This window comes from Varanus komodoensis, unplaced genomic scaffold (genome assembly GCF_004798865.1).
Source record: "Varanus komodoensis strain SLA01 unplaced genomic scaffold, ASM479886v1 scaffold87, whole genome shotgun sequence".
Classification (NCBI taxonomy): Eukaryota; Metazoa; Chordata; class Lepidosauria; order Squamata; family Varanidae; genus Varanus; species Varanus komodoensis.
The window spans coordinates 256,268-280,944 of NW_025336565.1; the positions used below are offsets into that span (position 1 = coordinate 256,268).

The 24,677-nt window shown below is 50.7% G+C and overlaps 1 protein-coding gene across 1 annotated transcript; it reads left to right on the forward strand.

Annotated features, from left to right (window-relative positions):
• Positions 1-8,426: 8,426 nt before the first annotated feature.
• Positions 8,427-24,224, forward strand: LOC123016652 (hydroperoxide isomerase ALOXE3-like). The gene is made up of 11 exons (XM_044417179.1): positions 8,427-8,537; positions 10,516-10,619; positions 11,427-11,599; positions 11,978-12,121; positions 13,839-14,042; positions 14,478-14,564; positions 15,700-15,869; positions 17,069-17,190; positions 17,953-18,053; positions 21,927-22,097; positions 24,045-24,224. Exons 1-11 carry the CDS (start codon positions 8,503-8,505, stop codon positions 24,222-24,224), a joined length of 1,491 nt encoding a protein of 496 aa, XP_044273114.1. The 5' UTR covers positions 8,427-8,502.
• The last annotated feature ends 453 nt before the right edge of the window (positions 24,225-24,677 follow it).

Consider the following 24,677-nt stretch of genomic DNA (forward strand, 5'->3'; position numbering starts at 1 on the left):
AGAAGTTTTGAGAATGGAAGGTGGAAGGTGAAGAATGGGCAGAACTGGTTTATAATTTGGATCAACACCCTGGGCTGCAGCTTTTGGAATTTCCTTCCGGGACACCTCTTGAAGTGCCCAGAGGTGTGCCAGAACTTCCAGAACTAACCCCGCATTTCTGGATGGGGGCGGGGGGAGCATCTTGTACAGTCATCCAAAAGACTTCCAAGTTCTTCCTTAAGAGATTTTTTTGTGGTGAGACCAAGACAGAAGAGGTAATAGGAAAACATGGGGGCACTGCAAATGGAAGATACTCCCTGTCCCAGCCCATCCCCAATAAAACCCCATGAATGGGGCAGGGCCCTGGTGGGAGCAAAGCCTTCTCGGGATGCTTCCCCTCTTTTCTCTCCTCTGGCTCATCTCAGGTGGAGCAAAGATGGTGACCGACCCCCCTCCCAAACCAGACCGCTGTGGCACTCCTGCACAATTTTGTGCTTTTGTCGCTTTTGTAGCTGCAGCTGCTTATCAGTGCATCTTCCTATGCTTGACAAACCGCAGTAGCCGAAAATAGCCATTTTTGAGATTAGTGGAAAAGGAAGTTGCGTGCGTGCTTGTTTTTTAAGCTCCTGGTGCAAAATGAAATGATGGGACTTTCCAGAGAGAAAGAAAAGTGTTATTTGACTTGGAGTATCAAATAAGCCTTAAAAGAAATCAGGGCGGGAATATAAAATATTAGCTTTCTCCAACCTGCTCACCCCCCAGGTGTCCTAGACTGCCACCCCCATCTTAGACTGCAACACCACCCTGGCTGCAGCTCCCAGCCAGCAGGGTCAATGTAATTGTATCTGGAGGGCACCACGTTGGAGAAAGAGGAGCCTAGCCCCCCCTCCCCACTGCATTACTGTTTCTGGCCTCCAGGTGGTAGCAGCACACTCCCCATGTGCATGAATGGGGGTTACGGGTTGCAGTTTTTTTCAGTTTGCAAGTCCTTTGGGTTGGATGCCCAGATGAGCAGTTGGGCATCAGGGCAAAGCTGGGAATCGCAGGTGGGGTAAATGATCGCACAGGGAAATGATCGTTCCTGCCCCAGTGCAGTGAAGGTGGCCTGGATAGAACAAGGCAGGCTGAGTGGCTGGCAAAGCCCAACCCTCGGACCCTTCAAGCTTCGGCTCTGCTGCACCACCAGGTGCACAGCACCTGCCTGGCAGGTGTTCAGCCTCTGCTGGGCAGGGCGACAGGTTTTTCTGCGAGGCCTCTCATGGAAACAGTGCTGGGCAAAGGGAAAATGAGGAAGCAGGGCCAATGTGCAGGCTGTCAGAGATTTCAAAAGTGAAACGGCCGAGAGTGCGAAGGTGTTGCTAAATCCTTTCCAGAGGTGTTTGGAGGAGTGTCGGTGACCTTCCATTCCTCCATCTGCTCCCTGACAGAATCAGAGTTTTGAATCCTGGGTTTCACCTGCTTGCACAAAGGTGTGTTCTGTCCCTGGGGCCTGACCCTGACAAGGTCCGAGGATACTTAAGAAGACGCAGGACCACCTGTGCCAAAGATGAAATGCACTTTATCGAACACAGTGACAAAAATAATAGATGCAGTTCATGATTACACAAGCTGAAGAAAGCGTGAAACCCCCCCCCCCCTTCCCGGGGGCTCCCCGAATAGGCCAAGGGATGCTCCAGGGGCCTGCAAAGGTGCCCAGGTGAGTGACGCATCCGTTCCCCCCGCAAGCCCCAGAGCAAAAGGTACGGCCGCTTGCCTTTTGTAAGGCTCCTGGGAGTGAGGCTGCTCAGCAAGGGAAATGGCTTCGTTGCCGCTGCAGAGACGGCCGCTCTGGACAGAAAGGCCGGGGGAGGCAGCAGCTGCACGAAGCTCACCAGGAATGGGGCCGGTGTGGCTACTGGCCAAGCAGGGTCCCTCGCCCAGCTCATCACACAGGTAGATTCTGCAGGCGAATTGGCAAAGAGGCGCCGCTTGTGCCATGCTGGGCACACGCACAGGGACTCCGTTGCTGCGCTGTCAGAATCCCGGAATCTCAATTTGAGAAGAGGGAATAAAACTTGGGTCCGTGGGAAAGATCAAGCATCCAGACCATCTAGGCTTTCTTGTATTACCCAGGTTCCCCGCGGGTGCGTACTCACGATAATGCATTACTGGGCGGGCAGAGTGAACTCTGCTGCAAAGCTTCAGTACCATTACAGGGCATTTATAGGTACCCAGGTACAGGGCAATTGATGACAGAATGCAGACATTACAATAAGATTCTGAGGTCATCGCATACAGAACAGATAAAGGAATGTCAGTCAATCACACAGTAACAATGGGATTACAATATTTCTAATTGCCTGTATTGACACTTTAGTTCAGTAGCTTGAACCCATCTCTAGGTCTGCTTAAGACGTGTAAATTCAAGCCACTGAAAGTATGCATGAGCTCAAGACTCTTCTCTAGACTCTAGACATTCTGAATTGGCCAAGGCACATGGAGCCCTGGGCTAGGAAGATACTTCCTTGAATTCTAGCAATGACTATTTACAATGTATATTTGGACTGAATGGCCTGTCTACTGTAGCCCACAGCTAAAGGTGAGAGAAAGGAGCGGGGGGGGGGGGAGGAATGCCATTTTAAACAGTGACAGCTTGGTTTTGAGAAGGAAGACAGGATTTGTTCCCACAGTGCAAAGGCACACAGAAGTAATGCTTTTCTGACAGGATTTATCCAAATTTTCCCAACAGCGGCAAAGCAGGCAGGTGTCTGGGGAGCGGTGCCCCAAGAAAGCGAGGCGTTCCAGCCACTGAGCAAATGCCGCACATGGGCACAAATCACGCCCCCCAAGTGGCAAAACCGGCAGCGGGTTTGCAAAACCCACCGTGTGCAGGAAAACCTGGCCTGCTGCAGCTTTCCCGCCCGTCCCTGCTGAACGCTCGTGCGGAGAGGGGTGGCCTGGGATGCCAGGCATGGAGACGAGGAGAGAGAGCAGGGCTGGGCTGGATGCATCCAGTGCCCTCTTCAGACACAACCTTTTGTGGAACAACTTCTCTGTGTGTGTGTGTGTGTGAGAGAGAGAGAGAGAGAGAGAGAGAGGATGCTGTGACTCGCAATGGGTTGGTGCATTTTGCATCTATGTGGGAGAGTATCATCTCTGTAATAAGAAATTGTGTAAAACTGTTCTCGTCCAGCAGAAAGCACATTTCTCTTTAGCCTAGGCAAGCAACAGGTTCGTGCAACACCAGTTCAACAAAGGATTTCTTTTGTGTGCATTTTGGCATTGGTTGGATTGATTTCAGCAACCCAAACATTTTCTTCTTGAGACTGTGCTAAAGAGACTCAAAAAAAAGGACATAGACTTTACACTTTATGTTGTGAGCCGCCCCGGGGCGGCATAGACATGTTTTAATAAATAAATAAATAAATAAATAAGAAAGAAGCTGCACTGGCCCCGCAATCAGCAGTTTCCAAGAGGCAGGGCCAGGCTCAGCTGCGTCGCCGGTGTGGTTTCCCAGGAGCAGCGTGCCGAGGCGCATGGTTCTCTTTGTGGGGAGCGAAGGGGCTGGGCAGAACCTGCATGCACAAGCCCCAGCGCTCTTCCCATGGCAGAGCCTCCAGGCCTCCAGGCACCAGGGAAGGCCGAATCAGCTAGCTCCGGCCGGGGGTGGAGTGCGTACCTTCGGGGAGGAGCAGGGAAGACGGTGCAAACCTGCCGGAAAGTCGGCGGCACGGCACAAATCTGCCCTCCTTCCCGGGGATCAGAGCTCTCCCCCGCTCTCTCAGTCTCTCCCTCGTCCTCCCGCAATTTCTGCAATGTACAAGGTTCTGGTAGCCACCGGAGACGTCCTCCTGGCCGGGACCTACAGCAGCATTTCCATCACCCTGATCGGGGCCCGAGGGGAAAGCCCCAAGCAGCGCCTGGATCACCTGGGAAGGGACTTTATTCGCGGGGCTGTGAGTATGAGCCGGGTCTCTCTGGGAAGCCGAGACATTTTCAGGGAATCCACTGAACGCCCCTCGCTGCAGCCTTCCTCCGTCCGGGACTCTCCAGATGTGCGGCTGCAGGTCCCTGCTCCGTCAGGGTTATAGTGCTCCACATCTGGAGAATGCGAATTGAAGGAGGCCGTTTTACTGGGTTACCTTTGCTTCTGGGCATCTGTGAAAAGTTGAGAAACTTCACTGGATATGGGTTTATCTCAACAAATGCACTTAAGGGCTCGTGGGGGTGTGGGGAACAGTCTATGATAATTTTCTTCCTCTTTGAGCTTGCTAAGATTTCACATTTGTGAATTTTGCTATGAGCTGGGAACCTGGAGGAAAGAACCAGGGTTACGTGGTGGGTGCTTGAATCGGACTCATTTATATCCTAGCCTGAAGCTACTTCCACAAAGCGTCAACAAAGTCCATTCTCTCCATTTCAAAGCCTAAAAACTAGAGTCTTAGATTTTAGAAAACCTGTGCGTGTTTCAAAAAGGTAGATGTTAATTTTGGATTTCAGTGTGCATAGCCCAGGGGGTTGCGGGATGAAAGGGCCCTGCGTGTGAATGATGCTGGTTTGGTTTCTTTTGGATAAAAGAGAGCACCAGAGGTCAACACGATGGTTTTATGAACAAATATGCAAGCAGAGCAAAGATGCAGATGATTCCCAGATTTCCTTGAACAATGCACAAGTTTAAGTGAAACCCTCCCCATTCCGGATCTATTTGGGCAATCTTGACCCAGAAAGCTGACCTGGATAAGCCTTTGCCCCAATCCAGCATGGCTTTTCAAACATGGCACATTCTTAAGGAAAAGAGGCAGACTGACCTCCAGTTGCTTAGATTTTATTTTATTTTATTTTTATTTTTTTTATTTATTTAGAAAATTTCTATGCCGCCCCATTCGCAGAAGCCTTGGGGCGGCTCACAACATGAATCAATTAAAATAATATTAACAATATAAAATAAGTTAACAATATAAAATAAGATTTATGCTGGATCAATGGGTACTGTGAAAAAGATGTGTTCAGGAGAACCTCCCATGTTAAAAGTAACTGGCACACAAAGCTACCGGTGCCTATTCTGAGGTTAATCAAGCTCCAGTCTTTCCAAGGCTTTGGAAAGAGAGGCAAAGCACGGCATTGGCCCCAGCGTCCAAGTGGAGGCAGCCTCCCTGCCAAGCCATGAAGCTCTACCTGCAACCGTTAGCAATCGTTCGCTCTACATGGGACTTCAACTTCCTCAGAAACAAGCCCCCCCATCTCATTTGGGGCTCCTGTGGGTGGACACGCAACCAGCAACAAGCCACTTCCAAGCTCTCCATCCCTTTCGGATCTCCTGCACCCAGACGCAACCTTCTTGCATCTCTAGGGCTGCCCTCCAGGGCCTCAGCTCCCCGCATAGCCCTTCGCCTGCCTGCCTGGTGCAGCTGGTGATCCTGAGGGCACGGGGTGCGATTGGAGCTGCCTTCTCACAGCACCAGGCAGGCAAGTGGGACAACGGGCCCTGCTCCACCTTCAGGAACAGACTCACGAGACAGCTTCTTCTTCTTTTAACTTGCTTTTGTTATGACGTTATAACTTGCAAAGGTGGCTTTTCTGATTTGGTTTCATTCTGCTTTTATGTGCTGAAACCTTCACAAGCCATCTAGGTCGACTTCAGAAAGTCAACACAGAAAAACAGAAACTCCCTGAATTATCGGCTCTCAAATTCACACCTGCCAAAGCTGTTTCTCAGACTATCTCCCACTGAGATCTTGGGGTTCTTCAAACTCTTACTAATAAACCTTGCACAGTAATTGAGACTAAGAAGGATGAGGTAAGCGTGTGGATGGTCCGTTGACTCATCATTATTGAATGCCAAGATGTGCTAAGAAAGCCTTCGGTTATCTGCCCACACACCAAAAAGGAGGTTAGTCACCTGCAAGAGATCAGGATTCGTGAAACTGGGTCAGTGGGCTGGACTTGATGCACTAAAGGACCCCTTCCAATTTTACGGCTCGAAAGACTGTGGCTCTGCTGGCCCACCTTGGAATATACCAGGCAAAAGAGAGGAAGGGTAAACGGGATAATGCAGCCATAAAGCCTCCAAGGCCAGGAGCAAAAGTCGCAATGGGCTTCAGCCTTCGGTGGAAGCCACGCAAGGGCCTATGAAGGCGGAAGATAAAAAGCGGCCAAGGAGCGGCATTCGGGATGGATCAGGGCCATGAATGGTCAGGGCAGTGCAATTCTGGACCAGAATCGGTGGGCGGAAGATAAAAAGCGGCCAAGGAGCGGCATTCGGGATGGATCAGGACCATGAATGAGAGCCAGTGTGGGGTAGTGGTTAAGAGCATGGGACTGGGACTCAGAGGATCCGGGTTCGAGTCCCCACTCGGCCATGGAGCCAACTGGGTGACTTTGGGCAAGTCACAGACTCTCAGCCCAACCTACCTCACAGGGTTGTTGTTGTGGGGATAAGATGGCAGAGGAGATGTAAGCTGCCTTGAGCCCTTTGTAGGAAAAAGGCAGGATATAAATCAAAAAAAAAAATGAATGGTCAGGGCAGTGTACTTCTGGAGAAAGGTGAGCGAATGCCACTGTGCCGGTGGAGAACTGGTCAAGAGACAGTTGAGGGATCGAAAGGAAGCATCCAAGATGCCGTCTGATTTTTAGGGAGCAGTTTGAATGGAGTCCCAGGCAATGATGCAAGGGGTAAGGCCTTCAAATTAATGTGAAAACCCTGCCTTCTTAAAAACAAAATGAAAAAGCAGCTAAAGGGTCTGCAGGTAGGACAGGCTGCGCAATCTGGCCTTCATCTCTCTGGCCACCACCAGCCGGGGGCCGGCTGTGTCGGCCGGATCCTTTTCTGCGTCTGCCGCGAGGCCGTTGGGAGACTTCTCCTGCAGGCAGGTTCTCCTCTGTGTGTCCAGGTCGACGAGTACGAGGTGTCATGCGAGCAAGACCTGGGTCCCCTCCTGATGGTCCGCCTCCACAAGGATCCCTACCTGTACTTCCCCTCGGACAACTGGTTCTGCAGATTCGTCAGGGTGAAGACCCCCCAGGACGAGACCTACCACTTCCCCTCATACCAGTGGATGGAGGGCTATGGTACTCTGACCCTCAGGGAGGGGACAGGTATGGTTCCCCCTCCTTCCTGGGATTTAGGGTGCAGCGGGGCTGACCCCAGCCCCTGCTCAGTGAGTCACAGGGGCCCAGATCTCTACAGGGTTGCTGACCCTGGCCCACTGAGGGTCCAGCTCCAGCCCTCCTGCACTCACCGGAGAAAGCTGCCCCCCCCCCGCCCCCTGCAGCTCCCAGCCCCACTTCCCCACTTCTGTGCCAGTCTGCCCCCATTGTCAAGGCTGAAATTCATACGGCTTATTTCCTGGCAGGAAGGCCTTTGAGCAGAAATGGGTGGGTGTTGCTGCACCGCCCCCTCCCCCAGCTCTGAATTGCAGCCCCCCAAAAGCATCCCTGACATGGGGTTTGGTCCACGGGCTGAAAGGTCTCAGCAGTGCTGGGCTAGAGACATCCCGGTCTCAGTGGGTGGAAGCAGTTCATATACCGGCTCCCTCCCATCTTCCCCTTTGGGTAATTTAACTAATTACTCAGTTATCCACCTTATGGATCTCCGCTTCTCCCCTTCTCGCCCTCTAGCCAAATTGCTTGGAGACGACTCCGGAAGCCCCCTCCTCCTGCAGCATCGCGAGGAAGAGCTGAGAAAGAGGCAGGAATGCTACGGGTGAGCCGGTGGTGGGTGGCCAGCTGGTCGCAGGAAGACAGTCCTTCTTCCAGCCTTCGCCTTGACAAGCTGGTCTTCTCGGTGCAGGGAATTTTTGCTGTGTGGGGAGGAGGTCGCGTCCTGCGTCCACCTGGGCCGAGCCTGCGCACTCGCAGGAGCTGTAGCCCAGACGCAGGCCTGGTGGGAAGAGCTTAGTGCGTGGTCTCAAATAGGTTTGCCCTGGACGGTCATCTGGGCAGGACGCAACGAGGCGGCTTGGTGTAGCAGGGAGCGTGGGACTGGGGCGCCGGCAGAGAGGACCCTACTTCTGGGTCACCCGGCCACGCAGCTGCAACTTCGACTGAACTGCAGGGAGTTGGAGGAGGACGTTAAAACATGAAATGCAGGGTTGTTGTGTGTCGCATCCAGTAGGTACAGGAGCCCTGGCCTCTTGCCACGGGCGGGAAGGGTGGAATCCCGAGGGGAGCCCTGTGGGTTGTCCACAGAACAAGCCACGAGCAACGATGGATGCCAGCCTACGCTGCTCCTTTCGTATTTTTGGATTTTTAGCCTGACCCCCTTTTGCCTTCAGCGCCCCCTCCCCATGGCCTGAGGCCGACAAGACGCTTTGCCCTGCTCTGAGCATCGCTTTGCTTTTCTCCTCCGACCAAACGCCCTCACCGCCTCCTGCGGCCAGGGGCTCCTCCAGGCACGCGGGTGGGCTTTCAGAGAGGGGCTTACTTGTGGGTAAGGGCTTGCTTTCTCATTGCTGCAGCTGGACAGAGTACGCCCCCGGCTGGCCCAGGTGTCTCAACGTGGGGAGCACCGAAGAGCTGAATTCCAACTCCAAGTACTTGTTCACCATGACCACCGTCTTCGCCATGCGCACGGCCAAGTCGTGAGTTCCTTCAGCCGCGTGGCTTGTCGGGGCTGCGATTGGCGGGTGGGGGGGTCGCCAACGTGGCCGGCACATGCCCTTTCCTCCTAATGGGAAAAGGGATACCCAGGCTTTAAGTCTGGTCCCTGGCAGCTCTGCACAGGGAATGTGGGTGGTTGTTGTGCTGTATAGTAGAATTACTACAGATTTACTACAGATGTGTAATTACTGTAAGATTTGGCAGGTCTTGACCAGGACATTCTGGGTAATGTGTTTGCTTGATTTTTAGATTCATATAAATCCAGTGATACTTGTGGCAGCTTACAAAACAAATGTTAAGCAATAAATTCAGGAATGCAATAGGATGCAATCTAATATACAAGGATAAAATCCCATCAGCAGCAACAGAGTCCAAAGAGGGAAGACTTTTTAAAGAGGGCAGGTAAAAACAGGAGTCAAACCAGTAAAACAGACTTGCATGCAGGCCAGATTTAAGCATTCCTCCTCCTCACTGTGTAGAAGATTTTCAGAGACGGGGGCTATTGGGCAAGCAGTTCCGAAGCAGAGACAGTCCCGGGAAGCTTTGGAACGGCACAAGGAGAGCATCCAAGGCCTGCCTGATATAAAAAGGTCTGCTCCAGGAGGCAAACAGCTGGGAATTCCGGGAATTGCAGCCCCCAAGATGCAAGGTTGGCCAACAACCTTTTGCTGCCTGCGCAAAAGCCAACTGGGGGACCAGCAGAGCAGTAAGCGGGGTGGGGGGGAGCTAATCAGGATCTCTGGGGAGGGGAGCTTTGTCAAAAGGCAGAAGTCAAGGTCAATCATGCCCAAAGCATTGCACCAGGGAGGTCACCCGCTCAAAAACTCAGATCAGTCTGGCAGGATCTTTTCCTGGGCTCCTCCACATTGGCTCCCAGTGTGCTCTGCTGGGTTCGGCGATGTTTGCACATTAATGTGCTCCAGACGCCTCCCAGGGATGGGTGTCAGACTGACGGGGCTGTCGCCCAGGTCCTTCCTTCTCCCCCACTTGAGGACAGGGACAATTTCGCCCTCCCCAGTCATCTGGTGCTTCGCCCATGCTCTGTGACTCCTGGCAGCGGTTTGGGGGCTCTTCTGCCAGCTCCTCTGTTATCCGAGGATGCGGCTCGTCAGGTTCTGCAGACGTGGCGCACGTCCTGAACACCGCCAGGCAGCCGATCAGCAGGAACATGGGCAGCCCGCCTCCCACGAGCGCCCCTTTCGCAATCCCAGCCAGGGCTGTGAGCCCCGACCGACCACACACGTGGGCGCACCTGCCTCGCCATGCGATCCTTCCCAGGCAGGTGTTGCGCAGCACACTTCCTGTCTAACCTGCTCGCCTGGATTGCGGAGGCCAGGGAGGCAAGCAGCGATTTTGCCACCCATCAGGCAAAGGTTTGGAACTGAGGGCCCCACATGTCTAGGGAGACACCCTGCCTCTGCTTTCCCTGCATTGCTTCTTCATCTCCATGCTCCTGGGAGAGCAAGGGAATTGCTGCACTGGGGCGGGCATGAGAAACAGACCTCTGTGGGGAGCTGCCACAGACTCACCCCAGCGCTGCCGCCTCGCTTTTGAGTGCGCTTGGGCAAGAGTGCTTAATAAAAGTACAACTGATTGTTCAAAGGCAGCTGTGGTTATAAAAAGCCAATTTGGTCTCGATTCCACTGTAGCTGCCAGATGAATAACATAAGGACTAGAAACTTGATGGTGGCAGAGGCAGCTCGGCAATGAAAAGGTCTGGGGCTCAGGACCAAAGGATGAAGTAAATGCCCATATTTCTTATCAGACAGACAGACAGACAGAGCCCCCCACATGGTTCAGTGGCACAAAGAACTGATCCAGAGTGACCAGGAGGCCCTTAGGTCCTGGTGGGTGTCCGCACCTAGGAGCTCAGTCATATAGGGGATGAGATGGGGCTGATGGGAGTTGTTGGCTGCTTGGCTAAGCTGCTCCCACAGCCCTTGCGGTTTTTGCCCACAGGGAGTTCGAGCTGAGGCTGAAGGGCCTCTCCAACCTCCGGGAATCATGGCAGAGCCTGGAGGACATCCAGAAACTCTTCTGGTTCAACAAAACTCCAGTCACAGGTGAGTCTCCCTTTCCAGAGCAGTAAGTAGCTGGTAGGAACCACCTGGGAGAGTAGATGGCTGCACCCCCCCCCCCTTTGTCCCACTGGGATTCCTAAAAGCAGGACCTGACGGAAATAGCTTCCACCCAAAGATGGGGCCAGTAGATGGTGCCAAGAAGGAGACAACCTGTGATCCAAGAGGTAGCACAGAGTCTTGAGGACTAGCAGCCTTGCAAAGCCTGGTCCTCTGTGAATCTGGATAACTTTTCCAAGCTGTCACAGCACCTTGTTTGTGGTAGCCACTTCCCCAGTTTGGGGATGCTTGGTGTTCCTTTTATTGTCCAGAATCTCCCACTAAGCCTCACCAGACACTACTGGGGTCTTGTATTGTGAGAAAGGGAGAAATTCATTCCCCCAGCCTTGCGCCATAAATGCACCATAAATAACTGGCTAGACCTCTGCCATCTCCTCCCTCGTGTGCCCTTCCTCTGAACGGGCAAACCATGACACTTTCCTAGGCAAGCCATTTCAACCCACTACTCAGTCTGGCTGATTTTTTCTGCAACTGCCGTAGCTCTCGAGAACCCTTTTTGAGATGAAAGAATGGGGGACATGCATCTTAGGAGCACCTCGTGGGTATGTGTACATGTCCCCCTATATTTTCATCATGCATTCTCATAAAATCCACTATTTAATCATTATCAGTCCCAGAAGAATTGCAAATATTTCTCACCCAGGAACAAAGCAATAACTCCCCAGTCCAAGAATTAACATCATGCTCAATAGAAAAAAAAAAGCAGTAATCATGGGCATTTTTTATCATCAGAATATGTCACTGAACACTGGGTAGATGACGATTTCTTTGGCTACCAATATCTTAATGGAGTCAACCCCGTTATCATCCGAAAATGCACCAAGATCCCGGAAAACTTCCCTGTGACCCAGGAGATGGTGGCTGGCAGCTTAGCAGAAGGCACCAGCCTCCAGAAAGAGCTGGAGGTAAGCTGCACAACTGTCCAACAGCCTCTGCGGGCAGCCCAGACAGCTGCAACGCAGCAGGTAGAAAACAAATTTACTCATTGCTTGGCACATCCGTCCCCTTCAGCCTCCCTTTTCCTTACTGCTAAGCCTGGCAGCTTAGGGTTCGTGGAAGAACTCCTGGCTTAGGGTTCGTGGAAGAACAAACGCAAGTCCATTTTAAATTGGAAAGACGTCACATTCTGGGGAAATTTTGTACTTGAGGTGCTGCATTCGGTTTTAACCATTTTAATTTGGTTTGATTTCATAGACCGATTGAACATGAACAGATACATAGCTCTGAATTGTCTGCGTTTCACTTGGCTTGACTGCGCCTTCTCTCTCCCCTCCCATGCCCAGAATGGGAACATGTTTATCACAGACTACAAGATTCTGGAGGGCATCCCCACCTGCGAACTGGACGGGAAGCCCCAGTACATCTCGGCCCCGCTCTGCCTGCTGTACCTGAACCCACAGGGGCAAATGATGCCGGTGGCTATCCAGGTAGCCCAAAGGTTGTGTGTGTGTGGGTGTGTGTGTGGTCGGTCTCATCTCTCGCACTTTTCACGCCCAGCCCGCCCACCACGGGCAGTTGCTCACACCTTCCAGCAACTGCTCTCCAGGTGCTCCTGGAGGAACAAGCAAAATTCACTCGGAAAAGGCCACACCTCAGCCGCTGCACACCTCTGCGTGCCAGGCCCAAAGCAGGTGCCAGCCAACCAGGCAGCGAGACCTGCGTTGTTTTCCACAAAGTCCAGTCCGAAAACACAGACGAATATTCCCAGGGTCTGTTCTTGCCTCTCTGCTTACCGAGTCAAAATATTTGATCTGGGCCTGCGGATGCGCCTGATTCGCATGTTTTAGGTGGCCAGGTGTGACTTCATATGGCGGCCGGCATTCAAAAATCTCAGCTTTAAGTATTAAAAAACTACAAGTTTGTAGTCTGTGGAAGCTGTTGGGCCCTGTTTGAAAATATTCAAGTGGTGAATTCAAGGCCAGATGGGAGCTGAGCAAGATGATCCGCTCAACTCCTGTTCTTGCCTCTCTGCTTACCGAGTCAAAATATTTGATCTGGGCCTGCGGATGCACCTGCTTCGCATGTTTTAGGTGGCCAGGTGTGACTTCTTTTGGGGTGGAGTCCGGATTTGCTGGGCTGTGCAAAGTGCAAATAGCCTACACAGGAGGATGAGCTTTGTCTGAGGAGGGATTAACTTGAAAAAGATTTTTTCTAGCTTGACTAGCGTGAGGTCTGGGTTTCAAACCATGCCCTGAATCAGTCAGAAGGAGCCATCCTCCTCCTCTTTAAGCCAGAGACTGGCTCGCTGCCGTCTTTTTATGGTCAACCACTGTGGTCTTTCTTTTTCGCATGGTTCCTGTGACTTATAGATACATTTCAAATTTAAAAACGTAAGCGTCCCGCTGGATTAGACCACGACCTGCTTTGGTGGGCGGTGACACGGTCTTAGGCGGAGGAAGATCTTTTCCCTCACCTGCACCTGCAGATGCCCAAGGACTGAACTTGGGGCTTTGCAGCTATTTTGTGGTTGTTAAGCACCCTCAAGTCATCGGGCAACCCCATGAGCGGAAGCCCTCTGAGTCATGCTCAGCTCCTGCAGCTGCAAGACCGGGCCTTCTGTATGGTGCCAATCCGTCTCCTCACTTGCCCTCCTCCTCTTCTGCCTTCGACCTTCCCTGGCATGACTGTCTTCTTCAGGGAATGTGGACTTCTCATGACGTGTCCCAAGTATAGCACCTTCAGGTTTTGCCGGTTTTGCTTCTAGGGAAAGTTCTGGCTTAATTTGCTCTTGTCCTGTCCCCCCGTCATTTGCCTTTCTGTCAGTCCAGAGAATTTACAAAGCCCCCCTCCAGCGCCAGCCTTCGAGTGCCTCCAACGCTCCACAAACCTCTTGCAATCTGCCCCCGCCTTCCTTATACTCCTTTTGGTGCCAGGCAAAGCCCTACCTTTTAAAAAAAAACCTTTTAATATTTACTAGAAGCCACTGAACCTCTATTTGTATCTTAATGGATGCAGTTTATTTATTGGATTTTTTTATACCTATTAGTGTGTGGTCGTTGTTTTAGTTTTCTCAATGGCTTTTAAGTGTTAATTGTGAGCCGCCTAGAGATGCTATGGAGCAATAGGCAGAATAGAAATGCTTTAAATAGATAAATAAATAAAACAGTCTGAACAGCTGAGCGTCCTGTACTTCCTTCCCGGCAGATCAGCCAAACCCCAGGGCCCGAGAACCCCATCTTTCTGCCCTCGGACTCCACATGGGACTGGATGCTTGCCAAGATCTGGGTGAGGCTGGCCAACTTCCACGTCCACGAAGTCAATACCCACCTCCTGGAGGCTCACTTTCTGGGCGAGGTCTACACCATGGCCACCCTCCGCCAGCTACCCATGTGCCACCCGATTTACAAGGTAATATGATGTTCCCAGAGTGTGCTCAGCCTCATGGCTCCACCCAGCAACGGGGCGAGTTAACAGGCAAGCAAGCCACCAAGTTGGTCTGAGCTGAAGATTTCTCTTCAGTGCTAGCAGTGCACCTGGATTCTATTTGCTTGCTTCTTTAAAAAGGAGGATTCTAGTCCTCATTGCCCTTAGAATGGACCTGAGATGCAACAAGAAAGCTGCAGAAGCAGCAGAACCCTCCGTATTTTTCTATTTCTATCATGATTCTGAATGTTTGTGCGTCAGATGCAAAATGTAGCACCACGTTCAGAAATGTCGAGAGAAGGGCTGACTCCGCAATGTTTGCATTTCTCACAGGGTGGGGAAGAAGGTAGGAGAAAGTGAATTTTGAAGACCCAGCCCATCCTTAGCCTGGGGTGTTTTTCTCTTCTCTCCCTCCTGCAGCTCCTGATTCCCCACACCCGCTATATATTCCACATCAATACTCTTGCGCGTACCAGTCTTCTCCAAGCAGGAGGTTTATTGGATAAGGTAAGACACAATCACCAAAGGAAGAGAGCCAGTGTGGTGTAGTGGTTAAGAGCGTGGGACTGGGACTCAGACGATCTGGGTTCGAGTCCCTGCTCAGCCATGGAGCCAACTGGGCGACTTTGGGCCAGTCACAGACTCCCAGCCCAGCCTACCTCACAGGGTTGTTGTTGTGGGGATAAGATAGAGGAGGAGCATGATGTAAGCTGCCTTGAGCCCTTTGTAGGAAAAAGGCAGCATATAAATCAGAAAATAAATAAATAAAATAAATAATTTGAAAGTGAGGATTCAGCGTTTCTAATCCTGCTTCAGGTGAGTCGCCATCAATTATTTTATATTGTTAATTCGTTTTATATTTTTAATGTATTATATTTTAATTGATGTTTTGTGAGCCGCCCCAAGGCTTCGGCGAATGGGGCGGCATAGAAATTTTCTAAATAAAATTAAAAAATAATAAATAAATAAAACAAAGCCCCACATAAGTAGGCCCAGCGCTGAAGCAGTGGTCTTGTGCCAGGTTGAAAACCGTTTACACACCTACAAAGGCTACAAAACAACCTTGCATGAGCAGAAGAGGCATGTAGAGTAACTAAAGTCAGCAAGAATGAGTGAGTTCTGCTGGACAGGAAGTGCCGCCATGCTGGCAGGAAGTCAGCAGAATGTTCAGGTCTGCAGAGATGGGAGTCTGGCCTGAGGCTCACAGCCAGCCAGGAGGCCAGGTGGGAAATCCATCATGAAAAGGACAGTGTCGGGTGCCCAGAATATCCAGTTCTAACTGGGTTTGTCAGCCATGGATGGGTGCTTGAGGTTGCTGAAGAAGGTCTTTAGATTTCTGCATTCCTGCAACATGGGAGCATAAGAAGGGCTTTTCTAGATGGCAGCTGCCCAAGTCCGTCTTCCCGGCTGCACTGCAGCCCCCTTTTGCAAGAGGAAGTGCAAAAGCGGGACATGAGCAAAATAGCCCCTTCCCCTTGGGATCCCCAGCCACTGGTCCTAGAGGGACACACAGCCCCCGTGAGTCATGGGATCCGTTTGACTAAAGCAGAACGGACCGGATCCGTCGATTCCATTGGACTGATTCATGCCCCTACTGAGTTTCACCTCCTTGGCCCCCGACATCTTCTCTCTCACCCTGCAGGCGACTTCGACGGGCCGTGAGGGGATGTTGAAACTGCTAGCCAGAGGCTTGCAAGCCACCAGCTACACTTCCCTTTGCCTCCCGGACGACCTGGAGGACCGTGGAGTCACCTCGTTGCCCAATTACTACTACAGGGATGACGGGATGAAGATCTGGGCAGCCATCGAGAAGTGAGCCTCAGGATCGGGCCCCAGAGTGGCTCCTTGGGTCCCTCCAGGGTGCAGAACAAGTGCAGCTACACAGCTCTGCAGCCCCCAATGTGCAAAGTTGCTATTATTTCCGCACGTGTGAAAGCTTCGCGCGTTTGGAGGCTGAAAGAGGCATCACCCCTCTTCCCTACCTCCTTGGTTTTCCACACACGGTTGTGCACAGCCAGGCCCAGAGCATATCCGTGGCTAAACTACCTGCAAGTTAAAGGGGAACATGTAGCCAATCCTCTCATTCTTTTTTTTTTACTTAAGAGTAGGTGTGCAGGGCCCTGATCCGGATCGGGCCCACTGTGTGCAGATGGGGAGGCTAAATTTCCCACCCAGTTATTGTCTCCACCCTGCCCTGCCACTTAGTCAGATTGGCCTCCGTTGGTGCCGTTGGACTTCTGATTCCTTCACCCTCTTTGCTGTGGGGAGGAGAAGAATTCAGTGGGAGGTGGACAACCGGATGGGAAGATATGATGCTCAGTGGTCCTGATCCAAACCAGGGTGCAGTTAACTAAAGTTTTGGTTTTTTTAAAGCCTAAGAACTTCTCTCGCTTGGTTCCCCAAAGAACTCCAAGGCAGGAAAGGTTTGCTGTCATTATCTCAGCACTGGGGGGAAAAGGAGTTAATTGCAGAAACCAAATGCTGTTATAGGATCACATAGCTGAGCTTAAGCAATAGCCTCCAGCCAAAGCTCCAACTCAGTTCCCCTCTCTGTTAATTAACAAAGGTGGTGATTAAGGGAGAGTTTGTTAGGCTCAAAGAAAAAAGAAATCTCAAACCTCAAACCAGTTTTAGGAGGCTTTGTGCTAGTGCTTTTCTCCCAAGGTACCCCTACCGGAATTGTAGCTTAGTGAGAAGTTGCTCTGGGGGTCCTTTGAGGGTGTCACTGCATATGCTGCCTCCATGATAGAAGTCCCGGGCCTTTTCCTACCACGCGAAAAGCAAAACACTAACACAGAACCCTCAGAGGAAGCCAGATTTCTGCTTCCCAGTGCACAGACGCAATCAAACTTCTGTTCAGGATGCGGCCATTAGACCCCTGTCCCCACGCTGGCCCCCACCTGTGTGTTGGGCCAGCTGGGTGCCAGGTGGCTTTACATTCCCCGTCCCTCCAGCAGGTGTCTCCCCATTACTAGAATCAAGAGCGATTCATCTCCTTTCCTCCCATCCAGGTACGTCTCTGGCATCGTCGGCTTCTACTATAAATCTGACGCGGCTGTGAAAGGCGACTCTGAGCTGCAAGCTTGGATTCATGAGATCTTCACAGAAGGCTTCCTGAGCAGAAAATCTTCAGGTAACACCTGAGCATCTCTCATCAGCTTCATCCATCCCAGCTGTGTGGCCTTTGGCCTGCAAAGCGGCAAATAAGGATAATTGGTGCCAGATAATTGGTGCCAGATGGGGCGCTGCTCCCGTTGAAAAGTCAAGTTTGTGCTTTGGGTGCGCTTCTCCGTTCAGCTGTGAACTCTGAGTCCTTGAATCAAAAGATGACAGGTCTGGCCAGGATGTCACAGGTCTTCCTGAGCCCTCTCCAGCCTGTTGCCCTCCAGGTACTTGACTTCAGCTCCCACCAGGCAGCATCTGAAGCACCCACACCAAGATGACCAGAAAGCTGACACGGGGCATGAGACGTGGGCATTTCCCAGCGGTTTTGCTCTGGCTGCCAGTAATTTGCTGGGCCTTGTTTGTAATGCCTGAAGCCCTAAACGGTTCACTTTCCAGATACACTGTTCACCAATACCCTGGTTTTAAGATCCGCCCCAGAGGTTTTGCTTGTGGTGCCCTTGAAAAACGTGGCCTGTGGATCTGCCTGATGTGGCAGGACCTTCGTTGTGGTGGCCCCAGGTTGCGGTGCCTTAGCATCCTCCAGGTATAGGCAATTTTGTGCGGATTACTCGATGGCACTTGAACACGTGTGACTTCAGGGCCATGACTCTGATGTTGCTTATGCAGCGTGCCGTGTGTTCTATAGGTGGTTAGCCGCTTTGGGGGCTTGATGAGGCAAGGAGGGATATAAAGGAAGCCCATGAATAAACTTCCCATCTGATCGCGACAGGTGTGCCTTCCAGCCTGGAAACTGCCCCGGAGCTGATCCGGTTCCTCACCATGGTCATCTACTGCTGCTCGGCACGACACTCAGCTGTCAACAGCGGGCAGGTAGGTAGAGGGGGAAATGGAGAGGTGGTCCCAGGCCCTCCCTCTGCCTCTGGTCCCTGGTCCCTGGACTGTCCTGGTTGATTCCCAGTGCTGATGACCCCACACAGGTGAGAGGGCAGCACCTGTTGCCAAGGAGAGCAGTAGCCCAGGACCTAAGATGGCCATGGCTTGGTGCCTGGACTATTTTTCCTTTTCAAGTGGAACTTGCTCCAGTGCAGAGGCCTGGAAGAGACATGATTTTATAGTCCGACACACCTACACACATGAAGACTTTTTACCACTAGGAAATGTCATAGAGCAGTGGTGGCGAACCAATGGCACACGTGCCACAGCGGGCACGCAGTTATATTAGGGTTAGGGGTGTGCTCCAGGGTAGGGTTAGGGTTAGGAAAACGAGGCGTCCTGGCAGGATTTTGATGCTTGGAATGCATTTAGCATGGACAGAAATGATGAGCTGCGCAGAAAAAGCTACTCAAGGAAGGCTTTTTCAAAATCGCCCTCTTTTCCATGGAACTTTAGCCCTCTATTAGGGTTAGGGGTGTGCACCAGGGTAGGGTTAGGGTTAGGAAAACGAGGTGTCCTGGCAGGATTTGGATGTTTGGAATGCCTTTAGCATGGGCAGAAAGGATGAGCTGCGCAGAAAAAGCTACTCAAGGAAGGCTTTTTCAAAATCGCATTATTTTCAATGGAACTCTAGCCCTGTATTAGGGTTAGGGGTGGGCCCCAGGGTAGGGTCAGGGTTAGGAAAACGAGGTGTCCTGGCAGGATTTTGATGCTTGGAATGCCTTTAGCATGGGCAGACATGATGAGCTGCGCAGAAAAAGCTACTCAAGGAAGGCTTTTTCAAAATCGCCCTATTCTCAATGGACCTTTAGCCCTCTATTAGGGTTAGGGGTGTGCACCAGGGTAGGGTTAGGGTTAGGAAAACGAGGTGTCCTGGCAGGATTTTGATGCTTGGAATGCCTTTAGCATGGGCAGAAATGATGAGCTGCGCAGAAACAGCTACTCAAGGAAGGCTTTTTCAAAATCACATTATTTTCAATGGAACTCTAGCCCTGTTTTAGGGTTAGGGGTGGGCCCCAGGGTAGGGTTAGGGTTAGGAAAAGGAGGTGTCCTGGCATGATTTTGATGGTTGGAATGTGTTTAGCATGGGCAGAAATGATGAGCTGCGCAGAAAAAGCTACTCAAGGACAGCTTTTTCAAAATCGCCCTCTTTTCAGTGGAACTTTAGCCCTGTATTAGGGTTAAGGGTGGGCCCCAGGGTAGGGTTAGGGTTAGGAAAACGAGGTGTCCTGGCATGGTTTTGATGGTTGGAATGTGTTTAGCATGGGCAGACATGATGAGCTGTGCAGAAAAAGCTACTCAAGGAAGGCTTTTTCAAAATCACCCTCTTTTCCATGGAACTTTAGCTCTCTATTAGGGTTAGGGGTGTGCACCAGGGTAGGGTTAGGGTTTGGAAAAGGAGGTCTCCTGGCATGAGCGTTTGAATGTGTTTAGCATGGGCAGAAATGATGAGCTGCGCAGAAAAAGCTACTCAAGGAAGGCTTTTTCAAAATCGCATTATTTTCAATGGAACTCTAGCCCTGTTTTAGGGTTAGGGGTGGGCTCCAGGGTAGGGTTAGGGTTAGGAAAACGAGGTGTCCTGGCAGGATTTTGATGCTTGGAATGCCTTTAGCATGGGCAGACATGATGAGCTGCGCAGAAAAAGCTACTCAAGGAAGGCTTTTTCAAAATCGCCCTCTTTTCCATGGAACTTTAGCCCTCTATTAGGGTTAGGGGTGGGCCCCAGGGTAGGGTTAGGGTTAGGAAAACGAGGTGTCCTGGCATGGTTTTGATGGTTGGAATGTGTTTAGCATGGGCAGAAATGATGAGCTGCGCAGAAACAGCTACTCAAGGAAGGCTTTTTCAAAATCGCATTATTTTCAATGGAACTCTAGCCCTGTATTAGGGTTAGGGGTGGGCCCCAGGGTAGGGTTAGGGTTAGGAAAACGAGGTGTCCTGGCATGACTTTGATGGTTGGAATGTGTTTAGCATGGGCAGAAATGATGAGCTGCGCAGAAAAAGCTACTCAAGGAAGGCTTTTTCAAAATCACCCTATTCTCAATGGACCTTTAGCCCTCTATTAGGGTTAGGGGTGTGCACCAGGGTAGGGTTAGGCCAGTGGTGGCGAACCTGTGGCACACAGGCCAAATGGGGGACGCAGAGCGCTCTCTGGCAGCGCACTAGCCGAGTCGGCCCAGCAGCCGAGCATCAGGTAACAGTGCACACATGGGCTATGCGCAGGGTCAGAATGGAGTAGCGACGCCAGGCCATGACCTCACTTGCCGCGACTCATTTGCCGCCACTCATCTCTAAAGATTTGCTATTACTGTCACAGAGTCATAGAATAGTTGAGTTGGAAGGGGCCACGAAGGCCATCAAGTCCACCCCTCTGCTCTCGCAGGACACCACATTACACTGTCCCACTCGGCGGGCTGCCCAGTTTCTGTTTGCACGTCTCTAGTGTGGGAGAGCCACCACCTCTCCGGGCAACTGCTCCTAGTATGTCATACATGTTGTGCAGGGCCACACAACACAACAAGCCATTGTGGTTTCCTCTGCAGGATGGCTCGTTGTGATGTCTGAATCTTGCCGTGGTATTTCAGCATGCTACATTTGGCTTCTAGAAACCATGATACGAAACAGTGATCTATTCTACCGTTTTCACACTCCACCATGGTTTCTTTGGGTGTCCGTCACTGTGGGTTGCAGCTACTACAGAGTTCCCTGGAAGGAGCGGCAGCTGAAAGAGCTGCTTCAAACATCTGGTGTGGAATTGAATTTCAGGCACGATGGTTGATGGGATACATGCCCAACAGCAAGAGGACTGAACCACGCTAGCTTAGAAGCCGCTTGATCACCTGTCAAGCACATCCGGGCAAAAAACCAACATCACACTTGTTATGATTATACGTGGACCCAGCAGTGGTCTCAAATGGGGATCATGCATTTTGCATTGAGTTTCTCCCCTCCTGTTGTCTAAATTTCAGGCGGTTGTCCCTCCACACACTTTCTAAACTTTAAGAATTCTGCAAAGCCCGCTTCATAGGGAGCTACACCTGAGGAATGCCCAGCTGCTCCAACTGGTGCAAAATTCAGCAGCCAGACTGGTACCCAGCATCAGGATGAATTCCACGCACAAGTCCTGAAAGACCAGCCCTGCTTACTAATTCCTTTCCAGGCTCAATTCAAGGTGTTCATTCCCACTGAAGCCCCAAACATGATGCAAACAGGATGTCCACACACTTCTGGATTTGTGCTTGAATGTCTGAAAATTGTGTATTTTGAAATATGTGCACCATAAAATTAATTAAAAGGAAAGATAGGCACTTTAAAATGCAGTGGGGGCAGTTAAATATATACCTTCATGCTTTAGTCAGTGAGGGAAAAGGACAAACTTTTTCCATTCAAAATGCACATTTTTTGCATTTGAATGGCCTGAAAAATGGTTAAAAACAAAAATAGGAATGAGCAGAAATAAAATTCAAATTGAACTTCAGAGTTTTTAGACTCAAATATCACTGACTCTTCCATTCCGACCGACCAATTCTGTGGGTGTTTCAGAATGGTATACCAAGTCATCCTTTTCATTCACCCTTCTAAAATAATTTCAGGGAGCAACGTTAGTGTATTTAGTGCAAATAAATGGGCTTTGTTCTGTCCAAATATGCATAGAATTGCACCTTTCATGCTCGAATCGTGCTGCTGGGTTTCAGAGTTATTTTACTTGTTCGTAAACTGTTGGACACAGTTGGATGTTTTTCTCAGCAGAGAAGCTGGTACAAGCATGATACTCAAACTGACAGTAACGATGTCCCTTTGTGTTTGCAACAGTTTGACTTTGCTGCCTGGATACCCAACACGCCGCCCACCCTGAGGCAGCCCCCTCCCAAGGTCAAGGGCGCCACCACCCTGCAAAGCGTCCTGGATACGCTCCCGGACGTGAGCTCCACGTGTTCGCTCTTGGTGGTCCTTTCTGTGGTTAGCAATGAACTGGGCGACCTGGTGAGTATTCTGGGGGTCCAGGAGAAGCAGCACAAGGGTGACTCGTTTAGCAGAGCAGCGATGCTCTTTAGGCTTGAACAAGAAACCTAAAGGCGACCTCTGAAAAGCTGCATGTGTCAACTGCAGGATAATGTGCAGAAGGACCCGTTAGCTTTGCTCAGGTGTTGCTTTCCTGCTGTCGGGTGCATGCTGAGTTAAAACAGTGGCTGCATGTAACTCTTAGTTTAGCAATGCATTATCTAGCACTGCTCACCCCTGACCAAGAGCTTGTTTCACAAGTAAGGCCTGTTCAACAAAGGTCCCCTGGAATGTTCGCTGCAAGCTTCCTTCTCATAGCTTCTGCCCCTCATTGCTTCCTGGCAATTCTCATGGCTTCTCCCCTGACATTGCTTCCTGGTTACCAACAAATAGCCTGAATTGGCTCCTGATCCCTCATAAGGGTTGGGGAAAGTTTAATTATTGATTCTCTTTCACTTTTCTTTTCTGATTAATGGCCAGTTAAAGGGCAGTTGATCAATAATGTCCTAGCACTGAGCAGGAAGTAGTTAGAATAGCTTTCCTCAACCCATCATCTTCCAGAGGTAACGAATGATAACTCCCAAGATCTCCAGCTGACATGAACTGCAAAAAGGAAGCTTCTAATAAAAGGTGCAGTAGCCTTGTTCATGTTGGCTAGTTCATGTTGGGCAAGATGGCACCACAATGGCATTGTAAGTGGCATTTACCAGAGAGGGTGTTTTGAGAGGACCAGTAGCCCAGAAAACCCTGGAATGCAGTATGTGCAAAAAAAAAAAAAAAATCCAGATTAAACTTCTCGTGAGCAAACCAGCTGAGCCAAGCTGACCAGTGACATTTGCAGAAGAGTGTGTTCCAGCTATACAAGAGGCCAAGGTAGTTTTAGATACTCTGTGTACTCAGAAATATTTCAGTGACTGACTGCAGTTCATCTGTGGCAGGGGGAAGCCTGGGGCAGCCTGCGATGGGGCCTCTTGCCATCGTTGCTTTCCCCATGGTGCCCAGACCGCAGCCCCAACCTACGGCCAAAATGTGGTGGCCCAGCACCAGTGAAGCAGCCATTTCCTTTCAGTCAGATGCAGACGGAGCTGAATTTGAAAAGCAAGATGTGGGCATTGTCAAAATATAAGGAACATGCCAGCCTCTAAAACATTGCCGGATGTAGAACGACACACACACACACACACACACACACACACACACACGTGCTTCCAGTCCAGAGTTTTTGCACGCCGTTGTTCACAGCAGGGCATGGGACAGATGGCAAACTCTTTCCTTCCTTCCTTCCTTCCTTCCTTCATGTGTCCTACTGTTTCTCCTATCCTATTCTTTGCACACACAACCATTAAGCGGGGAAAATCCAGAACAGCTCACAACCATAAAGCCCTCAACGGCTTGGGGTCCGGCTCTCTAAAGGACCATCTGCACCCATATATACCTACCTGCCCCCTTAGATCAGCTCAGAAGCCCTTCTACAAGAACCAGCCCGCAGGGGGGGGGGGGGGGGGGGGGGGGGGCTAGGCAAAGGGTCTTTTCCACTGCTGCTCCCCATCTATGGATCTCCCTCCCTGGGGAAACTCACCTGGCACCATCTTTATTTTCCTTTCAGCGCCAGGCAAAGACATACCTTTCTGGGATTTTTTTTAAGACTTAGCCTGAATGCTGTGGCCCTTTTTCTATTGCTTTTATAGATGTTTTAATTCATTGTGTTTTAATTGGTTTTAATGTGTTTTACTTGGTTAATATGTTTTATGTATTGTAAGCCGCCTAGGAAGGCCTCAGCAGTTAGTTATAGGCAGCCTATACATACATGTATAAATAAATAAAATAAAATATCTTTTGACTGGCATCACCAGAAGCTCCCCCATCTGGGAGGACTTGCCTTCAACCTGCATTGCTAGGTGACCGGTGCCTCCCCTTCCCCTCTTCCAGAGACGGCTGGGCAATTACCCTGACGAGCATTTCACAGAGGACGAGCCGAAAAGACACATCGCAGCCTTCCAGGCACAACTGGCGGAGATCTCTAAGGAAATCAAAGAAAGGAACCAGATGTTACCTCTCAGCTACTCCTACATGGACCCCGCTGTCGTCGAGAACAGTGTCACTGTATAGCCTCAGACAGCAGCTGCTTCTCCGACTTGTCTCTCTGCAGTACAAGCTGCCACAGCTCCTACAGAAGCCTGGAGACTCTTCCACTTTATGACTGTGGACCTGGACTGAATATTTTCCACTTATTTATTTTAATCTGCGTTCGGCCATTTTCCAGCTTGATTTCATGAGGGCTAGGCACTTGCTTTCTTTTTTAAACACACAAGTCCTATGGGTCAGGGCTTAGAACATGACATCCCGCTTTGCACAGGCTAAATTATGGGATGGCATCTAGGAGGCTCTGTCACAGGCCTGCTTTAACATTCTGCATATTGTATCCTTTGGGTAACAATGTGGGTCTTTTTGGCTGAATTTAATTCAAAGTCACCAGCAGGATATCTCGTAAGAACAGGAAACAGAAGCGAAATGCAATGAGAAAAAAGAAATGGCTTGATGTGTGTTTTTTCTGATCCCCGT